This window comes from Callithrix jacchus, chromosome 10, assembly GCF_049354715.1.
Source record: "Callithrix jacchus isolate 240 chromosome 10, calJac240_pri, whole genome shotgun sequence".
NCBI lineage: Eukaryota > Metazoa > Chordata > Mammalia > Primates > Cebidae > Callithrix > Callithrix jacchus.
This window is the reverse complement of record NC_133511.1, coordinates 76,399,065-76,418,531: the sequence shown is the minus strand read 5'-3', so window position 1 is coordinate 76,418,531 and position 19,467 is coordinate 76,399,065. Positions and strand designations below refer to the sequence as shown.

At 40.6% G+C, this 19,467-nt stretch overlaps 1 protein-coding gene across 2 annotated transcripts; it reads left to right on the top strand.

The window, feature by feature from the left end:
- Positions 1-775: 775 nt before the first annotated feature.
- Positions 776-16,291, top strand: LYVE1 (lymphatic vessel endothelial hyaluronan receptor 1). Of its 2 annotated transcripts, XM_009007660.6 has the most exons (7): positions 776-1,000; positions 4,344-4,391; positions 4,931-5,102; positions 5,224-5,363; positions 13,371-13,670; positions 14,274-14,352; positions 14,864-16,291. In XM_009007660.6, exons 1-7 carry the CDS (start codon positions 904-906, stop codon positions 15,048-15,050), a joined length of 1,023 nt encoding a protein of 340 aa, XP_009005908.1. In that variant the 5' UTR covers positions 776-903; the 3' UTR covers positions 15,051-16,291. The 2 variants fall into 2 exon arrangements, with proteins under 2 accessions (XP_009005908.1, XP_002755091.2); XM_002755045.5 differs by lacking the exon at positions 4,344-4,391.
- Positions 16,292-19,467: the final 3,176 nt, after the last annotated feature.

Genomic DNA, 19,467 nt, shown 5'->3' with positions numbered 1-19,467 from the left:
AAAAACATAGAGTGCACGCTGCTGAGGAAAAACAGATAAACCTCACATTCATCGAACAAGAAAGGTGGAGCGTGAACTGAATTCTGGCCTATCAGAATATTAAAGAAGTTATTAAGAGAAAGTTATTTTATAAAGGACCCCCGGAATGATTACTGTCGTAAAGTTAAAAATCCTTGTGTAAAGTGTAAAATGTTTAATTTTGTTAATTGCCCTCCTAGGTGTGTTATGTAAATGTGAATGTTTATATGTGCCTAGTTTCTTTGAAAGATAAATCACTGTAGTGGTGTAGAGATTTCAAATGCATAAAAGGGATGCGAAGGAAGGCATGAAGGTTCTAGACTCCGTGTTTAAATGGACATTTACTTCCATGAGCTTCAGCTTCATACCCTGCAGATCACAAGGCCAAGCAGCTGGGTGGAAAAATCGCTGATTGTGGGAGGAAAAGAGGCACAACCTATACTCAGTCTCCTTTGGGGACAAAGACATTTCTAGGTATGCATAAATGATGGACTCCACAGGCAAAAGCAGTGAATGGTGTGAGAACTGAGCTGCTGGGGGAGGGGGAATGGCAGAGAATACGGGAATTGGGAGAACCTTTAGCAGTTCACATTGTGCTATCTGCCTTCCTCATTTGTGTGTTTTCTGAGTCAGCATTAGCTAAATTTTCCAGAGGGCCATCCACAAAGTACAGCCTGGGCGTTCAAGAGACGTCACTCATTTCCCCCAGTGACCTTGACAAGTCAGAAGCTTGAAAGCAGGGAAATCCGGATGTCTCAGTTATGAAGTGGAGCAGTGAGTGAGAGCCTCAACATAGTTCCAGAACTCTCCATCCAGACTAGTGATTGAGCATCTGCCTCTCATACCACTGGTGGCCATCTGAGGTGCTTCCCTGACTCTGAAGGCATGGTAGGCACGATGGCCAGGTGCTTCAGCCTGCTGTTGCTTCTTGCTTCCATCTGGACCACGAAGCTCCTGGTCCAAGGCTCTTTGCATACAGAAGGTAGGTTTCTTACCAGATTTCTAAACTGAAGCAAAGTAAGATCTTGCAAAATGTCCTAAGCCTCCTAAGCTGTTGATGATGGATTTCTGGGAATGAGGGTGACCCTCAATGTCAACAGCAGGTCTAACTGGTGGTATTGCTCTGCCAAAAATATTACACCATATTGTCAACTTCACAAAAATAATTGACATTTACCTTTGTATCATCTCAACTTTTATTTTTGGTTATGGAATATTTTTAATGAGAACATTTTGAAATACAATCCTGAAGCGGAATCATTTGATTTTTAGTCTTTTTTGTGTGGGTGGTGCTTAAATTTTTTTGTAGCAACAGGATCTCCCTTTGTTGCCCAGGCTGGTCTTGAACTCCTGGCTTCAAGTGATCTTCCTGCCTCAGCCTACCAAAGTACTGGAATTATAGGCATGAGCCATTGCATCCAGAAGTAATAATTTTTTTTAAGTATTTCATTGAAGAAGCAAACTGCGATTGTAAAAAATTTAAAGCAATCCCTAAGCTTGGGAATAACGGGTACCTTTTACTAAAATTGGCCTATTTTTATGTTTTTGAGAGTGTTAGCATAATTATTTTAATTTTAGTTTTATCATACCATGAATGAAATGCAATGTTTTAAAAAATATTCAGCAAATAGTAAGTTAACTGAAAAAAAAGTCTGTAAAAATATAAGTTTGAAAAGTAAGCCATCGGTTGTCTACTAAAGGAATGACTTAAAGTGATTGCTGGGCTTTTGAGATGCCTAAGTGAAAACCTCATTCCACACTGTAGGCAAAACACTGTAACCACAAATCACTCATTGCAGCTCTGGGCAAATGAAAATCTGAGCACTTTAAAAGGAAAATGTGCGTTCCCATGCTGGAAGATGACCTGAGATCTAAAATACGCTAGAAACAGACATTCAGAGTTGATTTATATATTGTTGCATTAAATTTTATAAGGGAGGTCAGAGTTATATGATTAGTTTTTAAAAATACTGTTACTTTTAAATAAGTTTGGTCCTCTTTCAAATCCTCTGGGAACACTGTTTTTCCCCACAATGCTGCCATTATTCAAACTATTGGACACTTTGAAAATGACTCCATCCTCAGGAGGCTGAGGCAGGAGAGTTGCCTGAAACCAGGAGGCGGAGGTTGTGGTGAGCCGAGATTGCACCATTGCACTCCAGCCTGGGTAACAAGAGCGAAACTCCGTCTCAAAAAGAAAAAATGAAAATGACTCCATCACACTCTAGACCATCCTCAGCAAGGGAAAAAATTTCCTAAGGAAATTACATTTTTGAAAACAACCAAAAGTCATGATAACCGTTCCTGCAGAACAAGGTAGCTGATGAGGGTAAGTGAATGGGGATAGGAACCATTTTTGAGGGCCAATTATATAGCAGTCCAAAGCTACGTGTGTACACACAACTTCATTTAATCCTCTCAAGAAGACCGTTTATAGATGAAGTGACTTGCCCAATGTCATGCAGGTCATACATAATAAATATTGGGTTTGAATTCAGCTCTATCTGATTCCTAAGCACATGCTATTATCTAATACCATATCCCTATATCTAATTCCTAAGCATATACTATTTCTACTATGTTTGCTGTTTCCTGAGAAATCTTAAGAAAGGAATTACTAGAGTACCCCTTAGATTCCAGCTTCCTCATTTGATCCCTAAATGAAATAGGAAAGCATAAAATGACTAATGCTGTTGACTTCCTACTGGGGCCCGCCTCTGCTAGGTACAAGTTATCTAATTTAATTCTGATAAAAATCATGTGAAGTAGACATATCTGTCCCCATTTTTCAGATGAGAATGCTGACTTGCCTGATGTCCCAGCAGCCAGTTAACAATAGAAAAAATATTCAAAGCTAAGTCTGTTCACCTAGAGTATGTCTATCATTGCTCTAAATAATAGCATCTAGAGTACAAATGAAATATGAGAGGGCAATAAGACCACTTGATAGTGTGACAAATAAACCTCTGCAATCTATTCCCAAAGAAGTAGCCTGAGAGACTTGAGTAACAGCAACCTCATGAGCTAAAGGAGCCAAATTTCAGGGTAAATTGTGTGTTCAGAGTGTTCAGCCTGGTGTGTGTGTGTGTGTGTGTGTGTGTGTGTGTGTGTTCATTTCCTTATAGCACTGTGAAAGGTAGAACAGTGTCATAGTTAAGAACTGGGGGCCAGGTTGGGTGCTGTGGCTCACACCTGTAATCCCAGGACTTTGGGAGGCCAAGGAGAGTGGATCACCTGAGGTCAGGAGTTCGAGACCAGCCTGGCCAACATGGTGAAACCCCATCTCTACAAAAAATACAAAAATTAGGCAGGCATGGTGTCTTGCATCTGTACTCCCAGCTGCTCAGGAGGCTAAGGCATGAGAGTTGCTTGAACTTGGAAGGCAGAGGTTGCACTGAGCCGAAATCATGCCACTGCATACCAGCCTGTGTGATAGAACGAGACTGTCTCAAAAAAGAAAAGACAAGACAAAAAGAACTGAGGTTCTTACTTGGCCATAGTGGTGCACACCTGTAGTTCCAGCTACTCAGGGAGGCTGAGGTAGGAAGATTGCTTGAGCCCAGGAGTTTATGACCAGCCTGAGCAACATAGCAAGATCCACCTCTTGGGAGAGAAGAAGGAAAAAAAAGGAACTGAGGTTTTAGAATCAGGCATGATTGAGTGTGTGCTCCTAATCTGCCACCACAGCAAGATTCACGTGGAGGACTTAGAAACTTGTCTGCAAAAAGAAACTTCCATTAGATATCAATCTGGAAAGTGCTCAAAGCTTTTGACTAAACATTCAATACACAGAGCTGTGTACAAGCAATTACTTGAGAGATTTAAATGTCCTGTTACGGATGTTCATGAATGAAGCTCAGTAGGAATCATGTACTTGAATACAGTACAGCTGGACAATTTCATACAGGTCTATACATCACTGAACACAGAGAAAAGGATTCAAAAGAATTCCCAAATCCATTAACTTTTGAGTAGAAATATCATTCATATCTTACCTATTCAACTGCCTCAGCTTCTACAGGGTAATCAGTCATTAGCGGACCAAAACTAACATGCTTCAAGGGTAATGATAATATTAGATATGATTTATTAAGCACCTACCATGTGGCAGGCACTATGCTAACCACTTTTATTAGCATTTACTCATTTAACTTTCTCTACCCTATTCAGTAGACACTGTTACTTTCTGAATTTATACATAAGGAGGCTCAAAGAGCTGAAGATTAAAGGGATGAGGTATCTAGGCTAAGGTCACAGAGCTAGCAAGTGGCATATGCTAGATCTAAGCCCAAGTCTGACTCTAAAATTCTGCTTTCTTTATTTAGCTTTTCTGCCATTCAAGGTTTACTGCCAGCTCCTCCAGGAACTTCTGAGTAAGCCTGCCCCCCAATGGCCAGGGAAGACCTGCAACTGAGAGCACTCACTTTCTGCTCTAACAAGTGTGACATGTTCAGCCCATCTCAGAAATAGTGGTTTCCCCAAACCACATTGGTTTGGGGTATTGCCAACTATTATCTTAACTAGAATCCTGAATTTCTATCTTTCTCAAAGTCTCAGATGCTTCATTTTACAGACTCCACAAAGGTTTGCAGTAACTACATCCCTGAGACTGCACCCCAGCCACTCGTAGCCAAAACCCCCATGTGATGAGCAGGGCGTCTTAATGCAGTAGGGTGGGATAGACTTAACTGGGTGAGATTTAAGCTTGGACAAGAACAAGTATCTATCTAGCCTAGCAGACTGTCCTTGTGGAAAAAGCCTGGTCTGTGTCCTGTTATTTCTAAACCCCAGTCCCAGCCAGATAGACAGATCTTCCTGCTGCCTCAAGACAATATGCTCTGCTAGGAAGGAGAGCCTAAGGGCTGGGAACAAAGACAGCAGCAAACTGAGAACCTACGTGATTCCTTTGCAGAGCTTTCCATCCAGGTGTCATGCAGAATTATGGGGATCACCCTCGTGAACAAAAAGGCAAACCCACAGCTGACTTTCACTGAAGCTAAGGAGGCCTGTAGGCTGCTGGGACTAACTTTGGCCAGCAAGGACCAGGTTGAAACAGCCTGGAAGGCTAGCTTTGAGACTTGCAGGTGAGAAACAGCTAGTTTCACTGTCACTGCTGAAGTTCTTTTGGCTCTGTATTCTTGTTCAGCAATAGAAATGATGCCTTCTAATCATTTTTCTGTTCAACTAGTGTATATTCTTTTACAGCTATGGTTGGGTTGGAGATGGATTCGTGGTCATCTCTAGGATTATTCCAAACCCCAAGTGTGGGAAAAATGGGATGGGTGTCCTGATTTGGAAAGTTCCAGTGAGCCGACAGTTTGCAGCCTATTGTTACAACTCATCTGGTGAGTCCGACCTGCAGCCTTTCCACATGGCATTCTCTGCGTATCTCTCACTCTGAGACCTGTCTGGGAAGGGTAACCCTGAGCAGCAGCAGAAGCAATTGCAGCCACAGTCATCTAATTCTCCCGAACTGTCTTTTGGCCAGGCTAGGGGTGGCAATATGCCCCTCAGAAGAAAAAGTTAGGAGAAATATGACTGATTGGCAACACAAGAGAAGACACTCAGGAGGCTCAATTACCAATGCTGCCGTCCCTGCATCCTGTAAGATAAGCAGGCAGAAGGGAAGGAAACAAATGTACAGATGTATGTAATGCATCCATTATGGACAACGTGATGCACAGTCATCCTTCAGTGACAGTGGGGGATTGGTTCCAGCACCCCATCATATACAAAAATCTAGAGATGCCCAAGTCCCTGATATAAAATGGGGTAGTATTTTCATATAACCTACACACATCCTCCTGTATAGTTTGAATCATCCCTAAACTACATACAATACCTAATATGATGTAGATGCTATATAAATAATCATCGTACTGTATTGTTTGCTTTTTTTATTGTTATATTGTTCTTTTTCTTTTTTTTTCCAAATATTTTCAATCCAAGGTTGGTTGATCATGCCTACATGGAACCCACAGATCCATAGGGCTTACTGTACTAGGTTATCTCGCTGAAGCTTCACAACCTCTCTATGAGGTATGCTTCATCTTCCCCATTTTGCAGATAAAGAAACCTAATTCAAAGGATGTAAGCGCATTTGTCTAAGGTCTCATTACTTTAAAGGTTCAGCCTCAGGTCTAACTCTGAAACAATGCCTTTCCATTGCTCCACATTCCTTTATAAGAGAGGAAATTCAGATGCCATATGCAACTTTTTTTTTTTTTTTGAGATGGAGTTTCACTTTTGTTGCCCATGCTGGAGTGCAATGGTACAATCTCAGCTCACCACAACCTTCACCTCCCTAGTTAAAGTGATTCTCCTGCCTCAGCCTCCTGAGTAGCTAGGATTACAGGCATACACCAGCACAGCTAATTTTTGTATTTTTAGTAGAGATGGAGTTTCTCCATGTTGGTCAGGCTGGTCTCGAACTCCTGACCTCAGGTAATCCACCCGCCTCGGCCTCCCAAAGTGCTGGGATTACAGGCATGAGCCGCAGCACCCAGCCTGTATTTGACATTTTTAAGAACCAGACCCAGTCTCCATTTTATGAAGGAAAAGATTGAAGCCTGGAGGGTAGCACTGATTTGCTCACGGTCATGAAGTCATCCCACTAACCTTGCTGAAAGACCTTGGCTGCCTTAGCCCAAGTGCTTCACCTAAGTAGTTCTTGGAAAGTTTTTCTTTTACTAAATACTCACTTGTTCTCAGTTTGTCATAAGGACCCCTGTCTGATTATTATATTCACACATACTCATCTATCTGACCTTCTGAAGGTTAGGTGGCTGAGAGGTCATACACAGGATAGATTTCAAAATCATTCTGTAAGATCCAAGAGATAAATGTGCACCAGCCAATATTAGCAAAAACTGTCCCAGAAAGGCAATATAGGATCCAAGTAGTTCCCTGATCCAGGGGGCTTTGGCACAGAAAAGGCCCATGTAGAAATTCTGTCCAGTACCCTCACTTTGTGGGTGAAACAACTACAGTTCAGAACAGGGGTTTAGCTTGTTCAAGGTCCTACAGTCAGTTACTGGCAGAATCAAGACTGGAACATAGGGCTTCTCCTACCATTTTATTTGCCATCCTCCTTCACTTCTCTGCCTCTTTGGTCTATCATCATTGGCTGGGGAATTGGTGAGCTCTGTGCCTGCATACCTCATAGCCAGCCCATGCCTATGAAATGACTTTGCTTTTTAACTGTCATCCTGCCAGCTGGCAATGTGATGATAAGATACCCAGCCCTCTGACTAAACAGAAAAGAACCAGAGGAAGAGGGCTTGGATTTGTCTATTTCTTCATGGTTTCGTTTAACTTGTACTCCCATCCCATGTGTTTCTTTTTGTTTTTCCAGAGATTATTTTTATTTTTTATTATACTTCAAGTTCTGGGATACAGGTGCAGAACGTGCAGGTTTGTTACATAGGTATACATATGCCATGGTGGTTTTCTGCACCCATCAACCCATCATCTACATTAGGCGTTTCTCCTAATGCTATCCCTCTCCTGCTCCCTACCCCCCCGACAGGCCCAGGTGTGTGATGATCCCTTCCTTGTGTCAATGTGTTCTCATTATTCAACTCCCACTTATAAGTGAGGACATGTGGTATTTGGTTTTCTGTTCCTGTGTTAGTTTGAGAATGATGATTTCCAGTGTCATCCATGTCCCTGCAAAGGACATGAACTCATTCTTTTCGGTGGCTGCATAGGATTCCATGGTGTATATGTGCCACATTTTCTGTGTATTTCTTACACTGAAAGTTAGGTCTAGAGACTTGATTAGGCTCATGTTCAATATTTTTGGCAAAAGTACTTCATAGATGATATTATGTACTTTGGATCACATCACAACAAAGGCACTTAATGTCAGTATGTCCCCCTATTAATCATGCTAACTTTGATTATTTGATTAAAGTGGCAACTGCCCTCTCTCACTAATGAAACTGTAACACTATATCTTTCCCTTTGCAATTAGTAGATAATCTACAATGGGATATTTTGACACCATGCAAATATCTTGATCTTCAATGACTTTTTACCTAGACACTTAAGCAGTCATTGATGGTCCTTCCTGGAATCAGTTACTACATGGCAGACTGAAGATAGTAATTTTTCTAAATCTGTCCTTCCTTTTACATTTATTAGTTGGCATCTTTAATAACAAAGAATCTCTCTTTCTTTCTTTCTTTCTTTCTTTCTTTCTTTCTTTCTCTCTCTCTCTCTCTTTCACACACACACACACACACACACACACACATCCTTTTTCTCTCCTTCTTACACTACCATGGGCACATGCATTTTACTTATTCAATGTGTTCAATGTCTTATAATCCATTTTACAATTATTATTCTTTGTTTGTTTGGATGCGCCAATTGTCCTGAATCTGGCAAGTGGGAGCCCCTTCTAGTTGACTTTTGTGTTCTTTATCCCATTGCTTTTAGGTAATTCCTGTTTCCTGGTACAATACCATGTCCCAGGCTCACTTTGTACTTTCTGTCTCTTGGGCATGGAATCACCTACTTATTTCTCCAAGAGCCCTAGTTCCTTTTAAAGGGGAATGTTAATTAGAAACCAAGATTTGGACACAAGTTGTTCTCATTCCTCCTGAAGTTTTCATTGCTTTTCAGTCCTATCAGTGGACAGACAGAAAATTTTGTGTACATGAGTTTATATTGGTAGTTCCAACTCAAATTTAACAATTTGAGTTCTTTGTTAGTTGACTTTATCTTTGTATCTCTTTTCTCTTATAATGAAAATATTAGTTCACAATAAATAATATTAATATATTTTCTTATCTTACAAGTTTCAAAATTACAAAACCAACATTATTAGGAATAATAAACCTGAGTAAAATTAAGACTTCTTTGCATATCTTTCAGTCCTTAGAAGATACTCCACTAAGGATGTGCAGTCAGTGAATTGTGTGTAAAAGTGACTTTAAAATGTGCTGCTCTGTGTAGTTATATTATCCTTGTGAAATAACTTAGGTTTATTTACTTCTGTTTGTGATCAAATTTAGGGTTTGATGTTTGTCCTATTTTTATTTTTTGAATAACTAAAACATTTACATGGTTCAATGTCCAAAATGTACTTTTTAAAAAGTATATTCAAAGAAATCTTACTCTCATGCCTTCCACAGTTTCCACCCACCATTTTCATTCATTTCTGGTTTATCCCTCTGTGTTGCTTTGTGTATAAAGGCATGTGTTTGTATGTGGCCTAATTTCCCTTTCTTACAAAAAACTAGCATACTTACACCACTTTGCACAAAGCTGTTTCCACTCAAGTCTTAGAAATTACTCCATATTGGTTCATATAGACATTTCTCTTTTATTAATGTCTGCATAGTACTCTGTTGGATGGCTGTATCATAGTTTATTCAACCAGTCCTCAATGGACTTTTGAGCTATTTCCAATCTTTTTCTATTCTAAGTAATTTTAAGGTACACAACCTTGAACATATGTTGTTTCACATCTATGGAGATATATCATCAGGATAGAAGCCTGATATCCAAAATGTGTGTGTGCATGTGTGTGTGTGTGTCCATTGACATCTTGGTGAGAATTAGGTTTCCCTAACCCTGATCCTAATGCTCATCCTGACTTTACCTTAATTTTCTTTGTTTTTGTAATTTACATTCATTGCTATCTTGTGAGATTGGAAGATCAGAGTAATCCTGACCCTACATCTAAACCTTATCCTGATTGTCTTTCTTGTTGCTATCCTTGTAAGGTAAGGAAATCAAACTCCACTCCTAGTCCTAACTTTATTTTTTAATTGCTGTTACTGTGAGGTCTGGGGATCAAAGTGCTATTAATGCTCTGCACACACTACTTCTATCATGCTGTTCCCACTGCCACAATGCCCATCTTCTTCATCACCTGGCCAACTCCTACTCTTTATTCATATCTCATGTGCCATCTTTTCCAGGTGCATTTCCATAACCCTATCTATCCCCTTGGACTCCCGCTGCACCTTGCATTTAATATCTGTCAGAGAACTCAGCACATTCTACAGAAATCATGTATAGTTTGAAGGGGAAAGAGAGCATCTCAATTCCAGGTGAGATACACTGTACTCTTGACCAGTTAGGGACCACCAATTGCTTGTGCGCCTCATACTTTGTCCTTCTCGGGCATACATATGAACAGAGAGGCCAAGGAAACAAATTCTTGCAGATCTTATCATTATGCCCAGACACTATGCTTGGCCTAGACATTTACTGTGTCATTAATCCTCAGTAAAATGACACCTGTGTATCATTTCTACTGTCAGGAGCAGCAATTGATGCTTAGAGTGTACCTTCCCTGTGGTCACAGTCAATAAGGGGCAGAGCCAGGATTTAAATCTTGAGCTAAACTGTATAGAGTCATGCTATTTCAGTGGGATGGTGACCATGCATCAATAATATACAAGGCCTGGGTGAGTCCTAGACATCAGTAGTTTTTAGAAGCTTCTCAGGTGATTCTAACCTGCAGCCAGGGTTGAGGATCACCTCTCCCTAGAAGATTTCCAGGTTTTAGGATTCCAGATACTTGTGGATTCTCCTATTTCGGTGGAATTGCAATAACCTCCTTCTTTGCTTCTGGACTATACTCTCTCCACTCTGCATCTCATCCTCCACATACTTCCTTTGATAATTATTTTACCCCTCTGCTTCAGAGCCTCATTTGAGAATATGATGTAAATTGTGAAGCCTTTTGCATATAAAAGTGGATATATGAGGATTTTTGTATATAATTTGGGAGATTTGTGGAACTCAGTTGAAAATTTCCTCTTCTACAAAATAAATTTTAAATTATTATTTTTTATTTATGAGACGGAGTTTCGCTCTTGTTACCCAGGCTGGAATGCAATGGAGCAATCTCGGCTCACTGCAACCTCCGCCTCCTGGGTTCAGGCAATTCTCCTGCCTCAGCCTCCTGAGCTGGGATTACAGGCACGTGCCACCATGCCCAGCTAATTTTTTGTATTTTTAGTAGAGATGGGGTTTCACCAGGTTGACCAAGATGGTCTCGATCTTTTGACCTCGTGATCCACCCGCCTTGGCCTCCCGAAGTGCTGGGATTACAGGCTTGAGCCACCGCGCCCGGCCCTCAAATTATTTAACATAGCAACTATAAGTCTTGATACTCTGACTCCAATCTATCTTCCCAGTCTCATCTCTTGCTTGCAGTCTTTCATGTCTTCATTTACACACACATTCCAGCCTACACACACAGCACACCCTACATTCCAGCCACACTGTGCTCCTTGTCATTTTTCTAACATAACTGCACATTAAAACCCACTAGATTCTCATATCATAATATTCCTATTGACTGGGATATTCTATTCCTTCTTCTACATTAGACATTCTCCTCTGTTTCAGACATCCTGGCCTTCTTATTCATCAAATGGGCTCTTGAACTTTCTGTTCTCTTTCATTTGAATGCTTCTGCCCCAGATCTTCAATGACTGGCTACTTTTCATCATCCAAGACTCAGCTTAAGTATCACCTCCCCAAGAGACCTTCTCTTATCACCCTCTGTCCTTTATCATCCACCTCATCAGTCTAATTCATCTCCTGCTCAATTTTCCTTTTAATATTTATCATCCTCTGAAATTTCTGGCTTGTTTTTTACTACTTTTTATTATCTGTATCCTTTCAATAGTATGAAAGATCCTTAAAGGGCGGTACTTTGTCTTATTGGCACCATGTTCCTAGCACCTAGAACTGTGCCTGGCACAGAGTCAGTGCTTCATAAGTATTTGTTAAATTAACACATTAATCCTCCATACTCTGCCCAAGCCATTTCCTCTGATGTCCCCCTATCCTTCTCAAAGTGCATCCTCTGTTCTTCTGGAGGTGGGAACCATGTCTTATTTTTCTCTGTAATTTCAGTTTTCAACATAGTATATTAAGTTCAGTATGTTTTTTTCCTCTGATACTAAAAAATGTTCATTTTCTGAGGGAAGAGCTTAGCATGTGCTAAGAATGAGAAAGGTAGTTAGGAGTTCAGGGACGATAAAGTCAAGGATTATATGTATTTGAATGGAGGTCTTTTCAAAGTAAAATGAATCATATAAAACCAGTGCATATGTGGTCAAGATGTTTTATCAATAGTATTGTTTGGATTGGTATTTATTTTAATTTTCAAAAATGAATCAACTTAATAGAATAACAATTTCTTCATGGCAAACGTTTCAGATGATGCTACCTACTGCCATAAGTAACTAGGGACTTAAAATGGATGCAAATTTATATTATAATATATTGTATGGCTCTGCCATTTACTAGCTATGTGACATTGGGCAAGTTATTCAATTTCTCTAAACTTCAGTTTCCTCCTGTATAAACAAGGGTTTGATAACATTGTTTAATGAGATACCTATTTAAACACTTACTGCCATGGTCAACTCAGATTAAGATGCTTTAACAAGTGTTTCCTCTCTAGCACATACAACAGATTGGAAAACAAACCCTTATTCCTCTCCTGGCGCCATTTCATTCACCTTTCTTAAATGAGCCCAGAAAAATCAGGTCTTAGCATATCTTTGTCTTGAAGTGACATCACATACATATATTTGGTCTTCCAATCTACTACTTTCTTTCCCTTTTCCTTCCTTCCCTATTCATCAAATAGTTATTGAGCATGTGCTATGTGCCACACACAGTGCTCATACCATAATGACCAAGACAGACAGCATTTCTACTTCCAGGAAGCTCACTGTCCAGTAGGGAACAGTGTTGTGAGAACAGTGACAAGGAAGTACAATAACATATGCCTAGGGACCCAATCAAGTCAACAAGTCTGCCTGAGAAAGAGAGGGTCAATCTGAGACCTGAGGGATGAGTCAGAGTAAGCTAAATAAAGAAAGATGAAGAAAGTGTCACGGTGCTTAGATGTAAGAGAAAGCGTATCAAGGAATTTCAAGGAATTTGAGTATTCAACGTATTTCAGTATGGCAGGGGCAATGAGACCTGAGGGATGAGGTCAGAGTAAGCTAAATAAAGAGAGGCAAAGAGTCATAAGGGTGAAGAAGGCATCATGATGCTTGGATGTAAGAGAAAGCATATCAAGGAATTTCAGTATTCAAGGAATTTCAGTATGGCAGGGGCAATGAGAAAAAGGGAGCAGAGGAGGCTGGCATGTCAGCAAGGGCCAAATCACAGAGGGCCTTATAGTCCATACAACAGAGGCAGCCACTGAAGGCTTCTAAGGATGGAAGTGATATGACTAGACTTGCATTTTAGAGACCATTCCAGCTACAGTACAAGGGGTTTGGAGGTATAGTAAGACGAGAGGCAGGAAGAACAGTTAGAAGACTGTTGTAATACTTTTATTTTATTTTTCCCTCTCCCGACAGATACTTGGACTAACTCATGCACTCCAGAAATTATCACCACCAAAGATCCCATATTCAACACTCAAACTGCAACACAAACAGAATTTATTGCCAGTGACAGTACCTATTCGGTGGTGTCCCCTTACGCTACAACACCTGCCCTTACTACTACTCCTGCTCCAGCTTCTGCTTCTATTCCGCGGAGAAAAAAACTGATTTGCATCACGGAAGTCATTATGGACACTACCACCATGCCTACAGAAACTCAACCATCTGCTGAAAATAGAGCAGCATTCAAGAATGAGGCTGTTGGGTTTGGAGGTAAATGGTTTCTGTGTCTATGTTACATGTGCATGTATGTTCATGTGTAACAGACAATTCATAGAATCCTGCCTGTCTCTAGATGAGGCACTCAGAACCCGTCAAATACTAATAAAAGCTTAACACAAACTCAGCTTTCATAAAATCATAGAATCTGAGAGCTGTAAAGAACCTTAGTGATTAAACTTAAAAGTATAGGTATAAAAGAATTTCACTGATGAAAATTCAAGACTTTTAAAAATAAACCACTATCTGTTCCTATGTAGAAGTTCTTTTTAAAATACATACCCTAAATGCCTATGATTTTGTTCTAGTCATCTCTTTCTCAGGCAGGCTTGTTGACTAGAGTAGATCTCAAGGCCATGGAGGAGAAATGAACTCTGTCGTATTGTAACTTATAGAATTGAGAGAGTATGAGAGGCAAGGCCAGGGGATCCTACAAGCATGAAGCAAAGAAGCTGGTGTGGGCCCAACATCATAAAGGGCCACAGAGAAGGTTTTCCTTCTGCACTATCTACTGCCTCGATCACCTGGATCATTCAATAAGCATTACATATAATGTTTAAGTGAAGGACCAACAGGCCATGTCTCTGTTCCCTGCAGGTGTCCCCACGGCTCTGCTGGTGCTTGCTCTCCTCTTCTTTGGTGCTGCAGCTGGTCTCGGATATTGCTATGTCAAAAGGTAGGGTTGTTGGCGCACTGCTAGTCTTGTAATCTTTGTCACATTTCTATCCTGTGCTTTTTCAGGAACACTGTTGGCATTTTGCTGATCAACATGGAGACAGCAGTCCTCTTACACTGTAAATTTCTCCCTCATCTCATCTCTCTCCCTTCCATCCAATCTTTTCTATTTCAGCACATGCATGTCATCCGGCCATCAGTCAATGATTGTCCTTTGAAAACCAAGAAATTTAAAACATTGACATCTGGGGAAAATGTATATGCTTTATTCGATTTTTGGTTCTTTGTTTTTGTTAGAAGAGTTATGTGGTCAGCCTAAAGTCTGGCCTGCAAACATACTGTCCAATTTAAATGAATCCATTAAGTTGGTGATGTGTTGATGTATTCGAGCATGTGTGTGTTAGCATCACCCTGAAAAAAAGGTACCCAGTGTACTGTGCTGACAAAGTGTTATCTATTGTTTTGTGTGTTACATAGAGTTTCTCACTTTAATTTCACGTTTATGCCTAAAGGTATGTGAATGCCTTCCCTTTTACAAACAAGAATCAGCAGAAGGAAATGATTGAAACCAAAGTAGTAAAAGAGGAGAAGGCTGATGATAGCAACCCTAATGAAGAATCAAAGAAAACTGATAAAAACCCAGAAGAGCCCAAGAGTCCAAGCAAAACTACTATGCGATACCTGGAAGCTGAAGTTTAGATGAGACAGAAATGAGGAGACACACCTGAGGCTGGTTTCTTTCATTATCCTTATCCTGGCCCCAGCTGGGGAAATAAAAAGGGCCAAAGAACCAAAGAAGAAAGTCCACCCTTGGTTCCTAACTGGAATCAGCCCAGGGCTGCCTTTGGACTATGGAGTGCACCAAAGAGAACGTTCTTCTTCTTACTGCAATCCTGTCTGGATCCTATCCTCCTACCTCCAAAACTTCTCACAGCCTTTCTAGCCTATGTCCCAATAATATCCCATGGGAGAAAGGAGGTTTGCAAAGTGCAAGGATCTAAAATATCTCATCAGTATCCAGTGGTAAAAAGGCCTCTGGGCTGCCTGAGGCTAGGTGGATTGAAAGTCAAACAGTCACTGAGACCAAGGCTTCCTCTGCTGATTCCACAGCTCAGAATCTTTCTTCAGCTCTGAAAGACAAACACGTGTCCCACCTGGCATGTCCTTCTGAGTCCAGTAAGAGCAAAAGAATGACAGAAAGGTTTAGCAACTGAAGGCCATGGAGATTCTCATGACTTGAGACCTAATCCCGGTAAAGCCAAAATAAAAAAGAAGTAGAACAAGGCTGAGGATACCAACAGCACACTGTCAGCAGGGACTGTAAACACAGACAGGGTCAAAGTGTTCTTCTCTGAACACACCGAGTTGGAATCACTGTTTAGGACACACACACTTCCTTTTTCTGGTTGCTACCACTGCTGATATTTTCTCTAGGAAATATACTTTGATAAGTAACAAAAATAAATACTCTTATAAATTTCTATTTTTATCTGAGTTACAGAAATGACTACTGAGGAAAATTAGTAATTTGTTTAAAAAGTAATAAAATTCAACAAACATTTACTGAATAGCTACTATATGTTAGGTGCTGTGCAAGGTATTACACTTTGTAATTGAATATTATTCATCAAAAAATTGCATATAGTAGAATGTTATCTGGGAAGCTATATTTTTTTCAGTTTTGATGTCCCTAGCTTATCCACTTCCAAACTAATTTTATTTTTGCTGAGATTAATCTTAATTCACTTTCTCTAATATGGCAACCATTATAACCTTAATTTATTATTAACATACTTAAGAAGTACATTGTTACCTCTATATACCAAAGCACAATTTTTAAAGTGCCATTAACAAATGTATCACTAGCTCTCTTTTTTCCAGCAAGAAGGGCCTGAGAGATGCAGAAATATTTGTGACAAAAAATTAAAGCATTTAGAAAACTTCTTTGCTCTCTTATTTACATAGATGTATTATATCTTTTGTGTAAAATTAAACTGAGGACCAGATCATACCATATTGTTTGCAAAAGTAAAAGGGACAACATTGGTTGTCAAAATACAAGCATATGTCAACCGAACAGCACATATCACATGGGGCTATTCATGCTCCAAACGTCTTATTTTAAGTTGGCCAAGTACACACACATTAAACAGTCCTTTACTTGAGATGCTGGCTCTACATTTCCATCCATTTTGGAGTTCACCAGGGAGCTGGAGATTCAGGATAGCTCATTTGTCTCACTTTTGATAGCCCTGTATCTCCAGCTTTCTTTTTCCGTCCCCCTTAGACTGCTAATTATCTTCTTTCCCGCACCAGTGACTCCACAGCTTCATGATTCCCTTAGTCCAGACGCCACAACCTGCTGGTTTAATCTTTTTCAGTTGGCCCACAGAGTATAATCTTAAAATATGGTTTCTTTGCCAAGCCTGAAAAATCAAGAGATTTCACATGTTTACATTGTTGGGTTCCCTCTAAAAATGGAAAGATCTGGAAATAAAGGGAACCCGGGTTCCCTGGTAGCAATCATTATCTGATACTGAGTAGTGGCTGTTCCCTTTCAATGGGGTCTGCTTTTTCTGTTTCACCACAGTCCGCATGACTCTCTATTGCACACTCATGCCAAAGTAAAGGTGCCCTTTCTTATGAACTTTATAATGCTGTTGCCTTTTATTCACCCCCACCCCATGTCTCTCATGTATATCACCTGCCTGACCCTGTAGGTCTATGAGTTTGAAACTGGTTTGTCAGTCTTTAAGGTTTATTGGCTTCATCCAGTTTTCAGGGAGTGAAGAAGAAGAGAGAGAAAGCAACTAAATAGTGGTCTTCCCTCTGTGTGTGAGCTGAAAAAAATCAGATCTCCTATACCATATCTTCCATCTTGTGGGCATACACTACATATTAGAATGCTACCATCTCCTGTTAAACAGGTTGGTGCCCTATCAAGGAGGAGGAAGTGGGGAGGAGAAAAACCCCACACAGCCACATGAAATCACTCAGTAGCCCAAATATCATCTGCAAACATACTGATAAGGATGTAACTTCCATCATTATGCAAGGAAGGAAGGAAAGAAAAGGAAGGAAGGAAGAAAGAGGAGGGAGGGAGGGAAGGAAGGACTGATTTATGGAGCACCTACTAAGTGACAGTCATTTTGCATGTTGCCCCATTTAATCGCTACACTTTCCCTGAGAGGTAAGGATAATTACTGCCATTTTTATTAATTAGAAAATTGGATGTTTGGAGAACTTACATCACTTTCTGAGGTCACAGTTCTAGTTAAATGATAAAGGTCAGAGTGACTGTGAAGCCCATGCTCCTTTCCCTACACCACAATGCTTCTCTTGCAAATGACAATGTAGAAATGTAAACTATTCCGGTCAGACACAGTGGCTCATGTATGTAATCCTAGCACTTTGGGAGGCTGAGGCAGGAGGATCACAAGGTCACTGGCCAGCCTGGAGTTCAAGACCAGCCTGGCCAGGATGGTGAAACCCGATCTCTACTAAAAATCTAAAAATTAGCCAGACATGGTGGTGGGCACCTATAATCCCAGCAACTTGGGAGGCTGAGGCAGAGCATTGCTTGAACTCTGGAGGTGGAGTTTGCAGTGAGCTGAGATTGGGCCACTGCACTCCAGCCTGGGTGACAGAGTGAGACTCTGTCTCAAAAAATAATAATACAAAAAGAAATATAAACTATTCCAATATGCAGGCTTGGAATCAGTCACCTACCAAAAACAACAGGGATGAAATAAGGAAAACAACTTAGGACTCCTGTGTCAACTTCACAGAATCTATCTTAAATCTGTTGGCAATGACAAGAGAAAAAGAGAACCACTAAAGAGCTTTGAGAGCTGCCTCCTCATTGATATAGACACCAACCTCAACAAAGACCTACCTGAGCCACCTCATAGATCAGACAATGTAAGGCTCAGAAGGACCCAAAATAATTTCCTCGAAACCCTTTATTCACAGAGTAAATAAAGTGAAGCCCAATATCACAGATAGCTAAAGTTAGAGCTTGGTCTAGAAATTTCCTCCTTAATTAAATTCTCTTTATTCTCCATTGAACGATGAGAAATTGGAAGAATACAAGGGATCTCCCCACTTCAGACCTACGGTCCACCCCACCACAGCCAGTCTTCAAAACAGGCAGGTGGAGAGCCATGTGATGGCATTTTCAGCTGATGCAAAGGATCTCCCCTGCCATCCCAGAATGCTCTTTCTTCATGCCTGCCTCTCTGGCTCACACAGAATAAATCCACTCCTTTGAGCAAAGATAGTCTATCCTAAGAAGGAGCCGTCTGCGAAATTGTATGCTTTTATAAAGGCCAGGCCACCATCAAATATTAACATGCCAATACAGGTCCAATCAAGCCAAGCTGATTTCCAAGAGTAGGAAGCTGGACTAATGCAGATGACTGGAGTCCCCACACAGGGCTTGCACAATATCATTTGGCTTGAACAGAATTGAGTCATACTGATTTCTAGATAAGGATCCTAAATTGTATTGCCTCTAGACCTTCAGCTAGTAACTAAAGCAAAATCAATTGCTCTAGGGAAAAACAAGTTTGTAAGGACAATAATAACATGCAAGTAAATACGTTTTTACTAAGGAATGGGAGGGTCACTCATACCAAAAAAAAAAAGTTTTAAGCCTCTCTTTCAGAAAAATTTCCCAGCTTTGTTTTTCCTCTGTTCTCATACAACCACAACAGTCATCAGCAAAGAACTCGACAACCAAAGGTAAGGGTTTTTTTGTCCCCACACACCAAGCAGCAGACACCAGTTAGGTGTCCTCTAATTAAATTCTGGCACTGTCTATCTGGAGATAGTATCAGATCCCACAGAGTGAGGGCTCAGTCCCCAAAACTGCCCCCCACCCCACAGATACCAATCGCAAGTCTGGGCCTCCGGAACTCCCAACGACCCGCTTTAAGTTGGGGTTCTCATGACCCTCTCTTTGGGTTCAATTCATTTGCTGGAGCTGCTCACAAACTCAGAGAAACACATTTAAAGATTTGATATAAGGATGTTACAAAGGATACAGATGCATAGGGCCAGGTAAGGAGGAAGGGGCGGAGGGACAGAGATCCCACGTGGTGCCATCCTCCAGGAA

What these genes read in the sequence shown, in the direction of transcription:
- LYVE1 (XM_009007660.6), top strand. Translation starts at nt 904, where the DNA reads ATGGTAGGCACGATGGCCAGGTGCTTCAGCCTGCTGTTGCTTCTTGCT. An exon ending in AGGCTCTTTGCATACAGAAG is followed by an intron (nt 1,001 to 4,343) that starts GTAGGTTTCTTA and finishes TTCTTTATTTAG; the next exon opens with CTTTTCTGCCATTCAAGGTT. An exon ending in CTATTGTTACAACTCATCTG is followed by an intron (nt 5,364 to 13,370) that starts GTGAGTCCGACC and finishes CTCTCCCGACAG; the next exon opens with ATACTTGGACTAACTCATGC.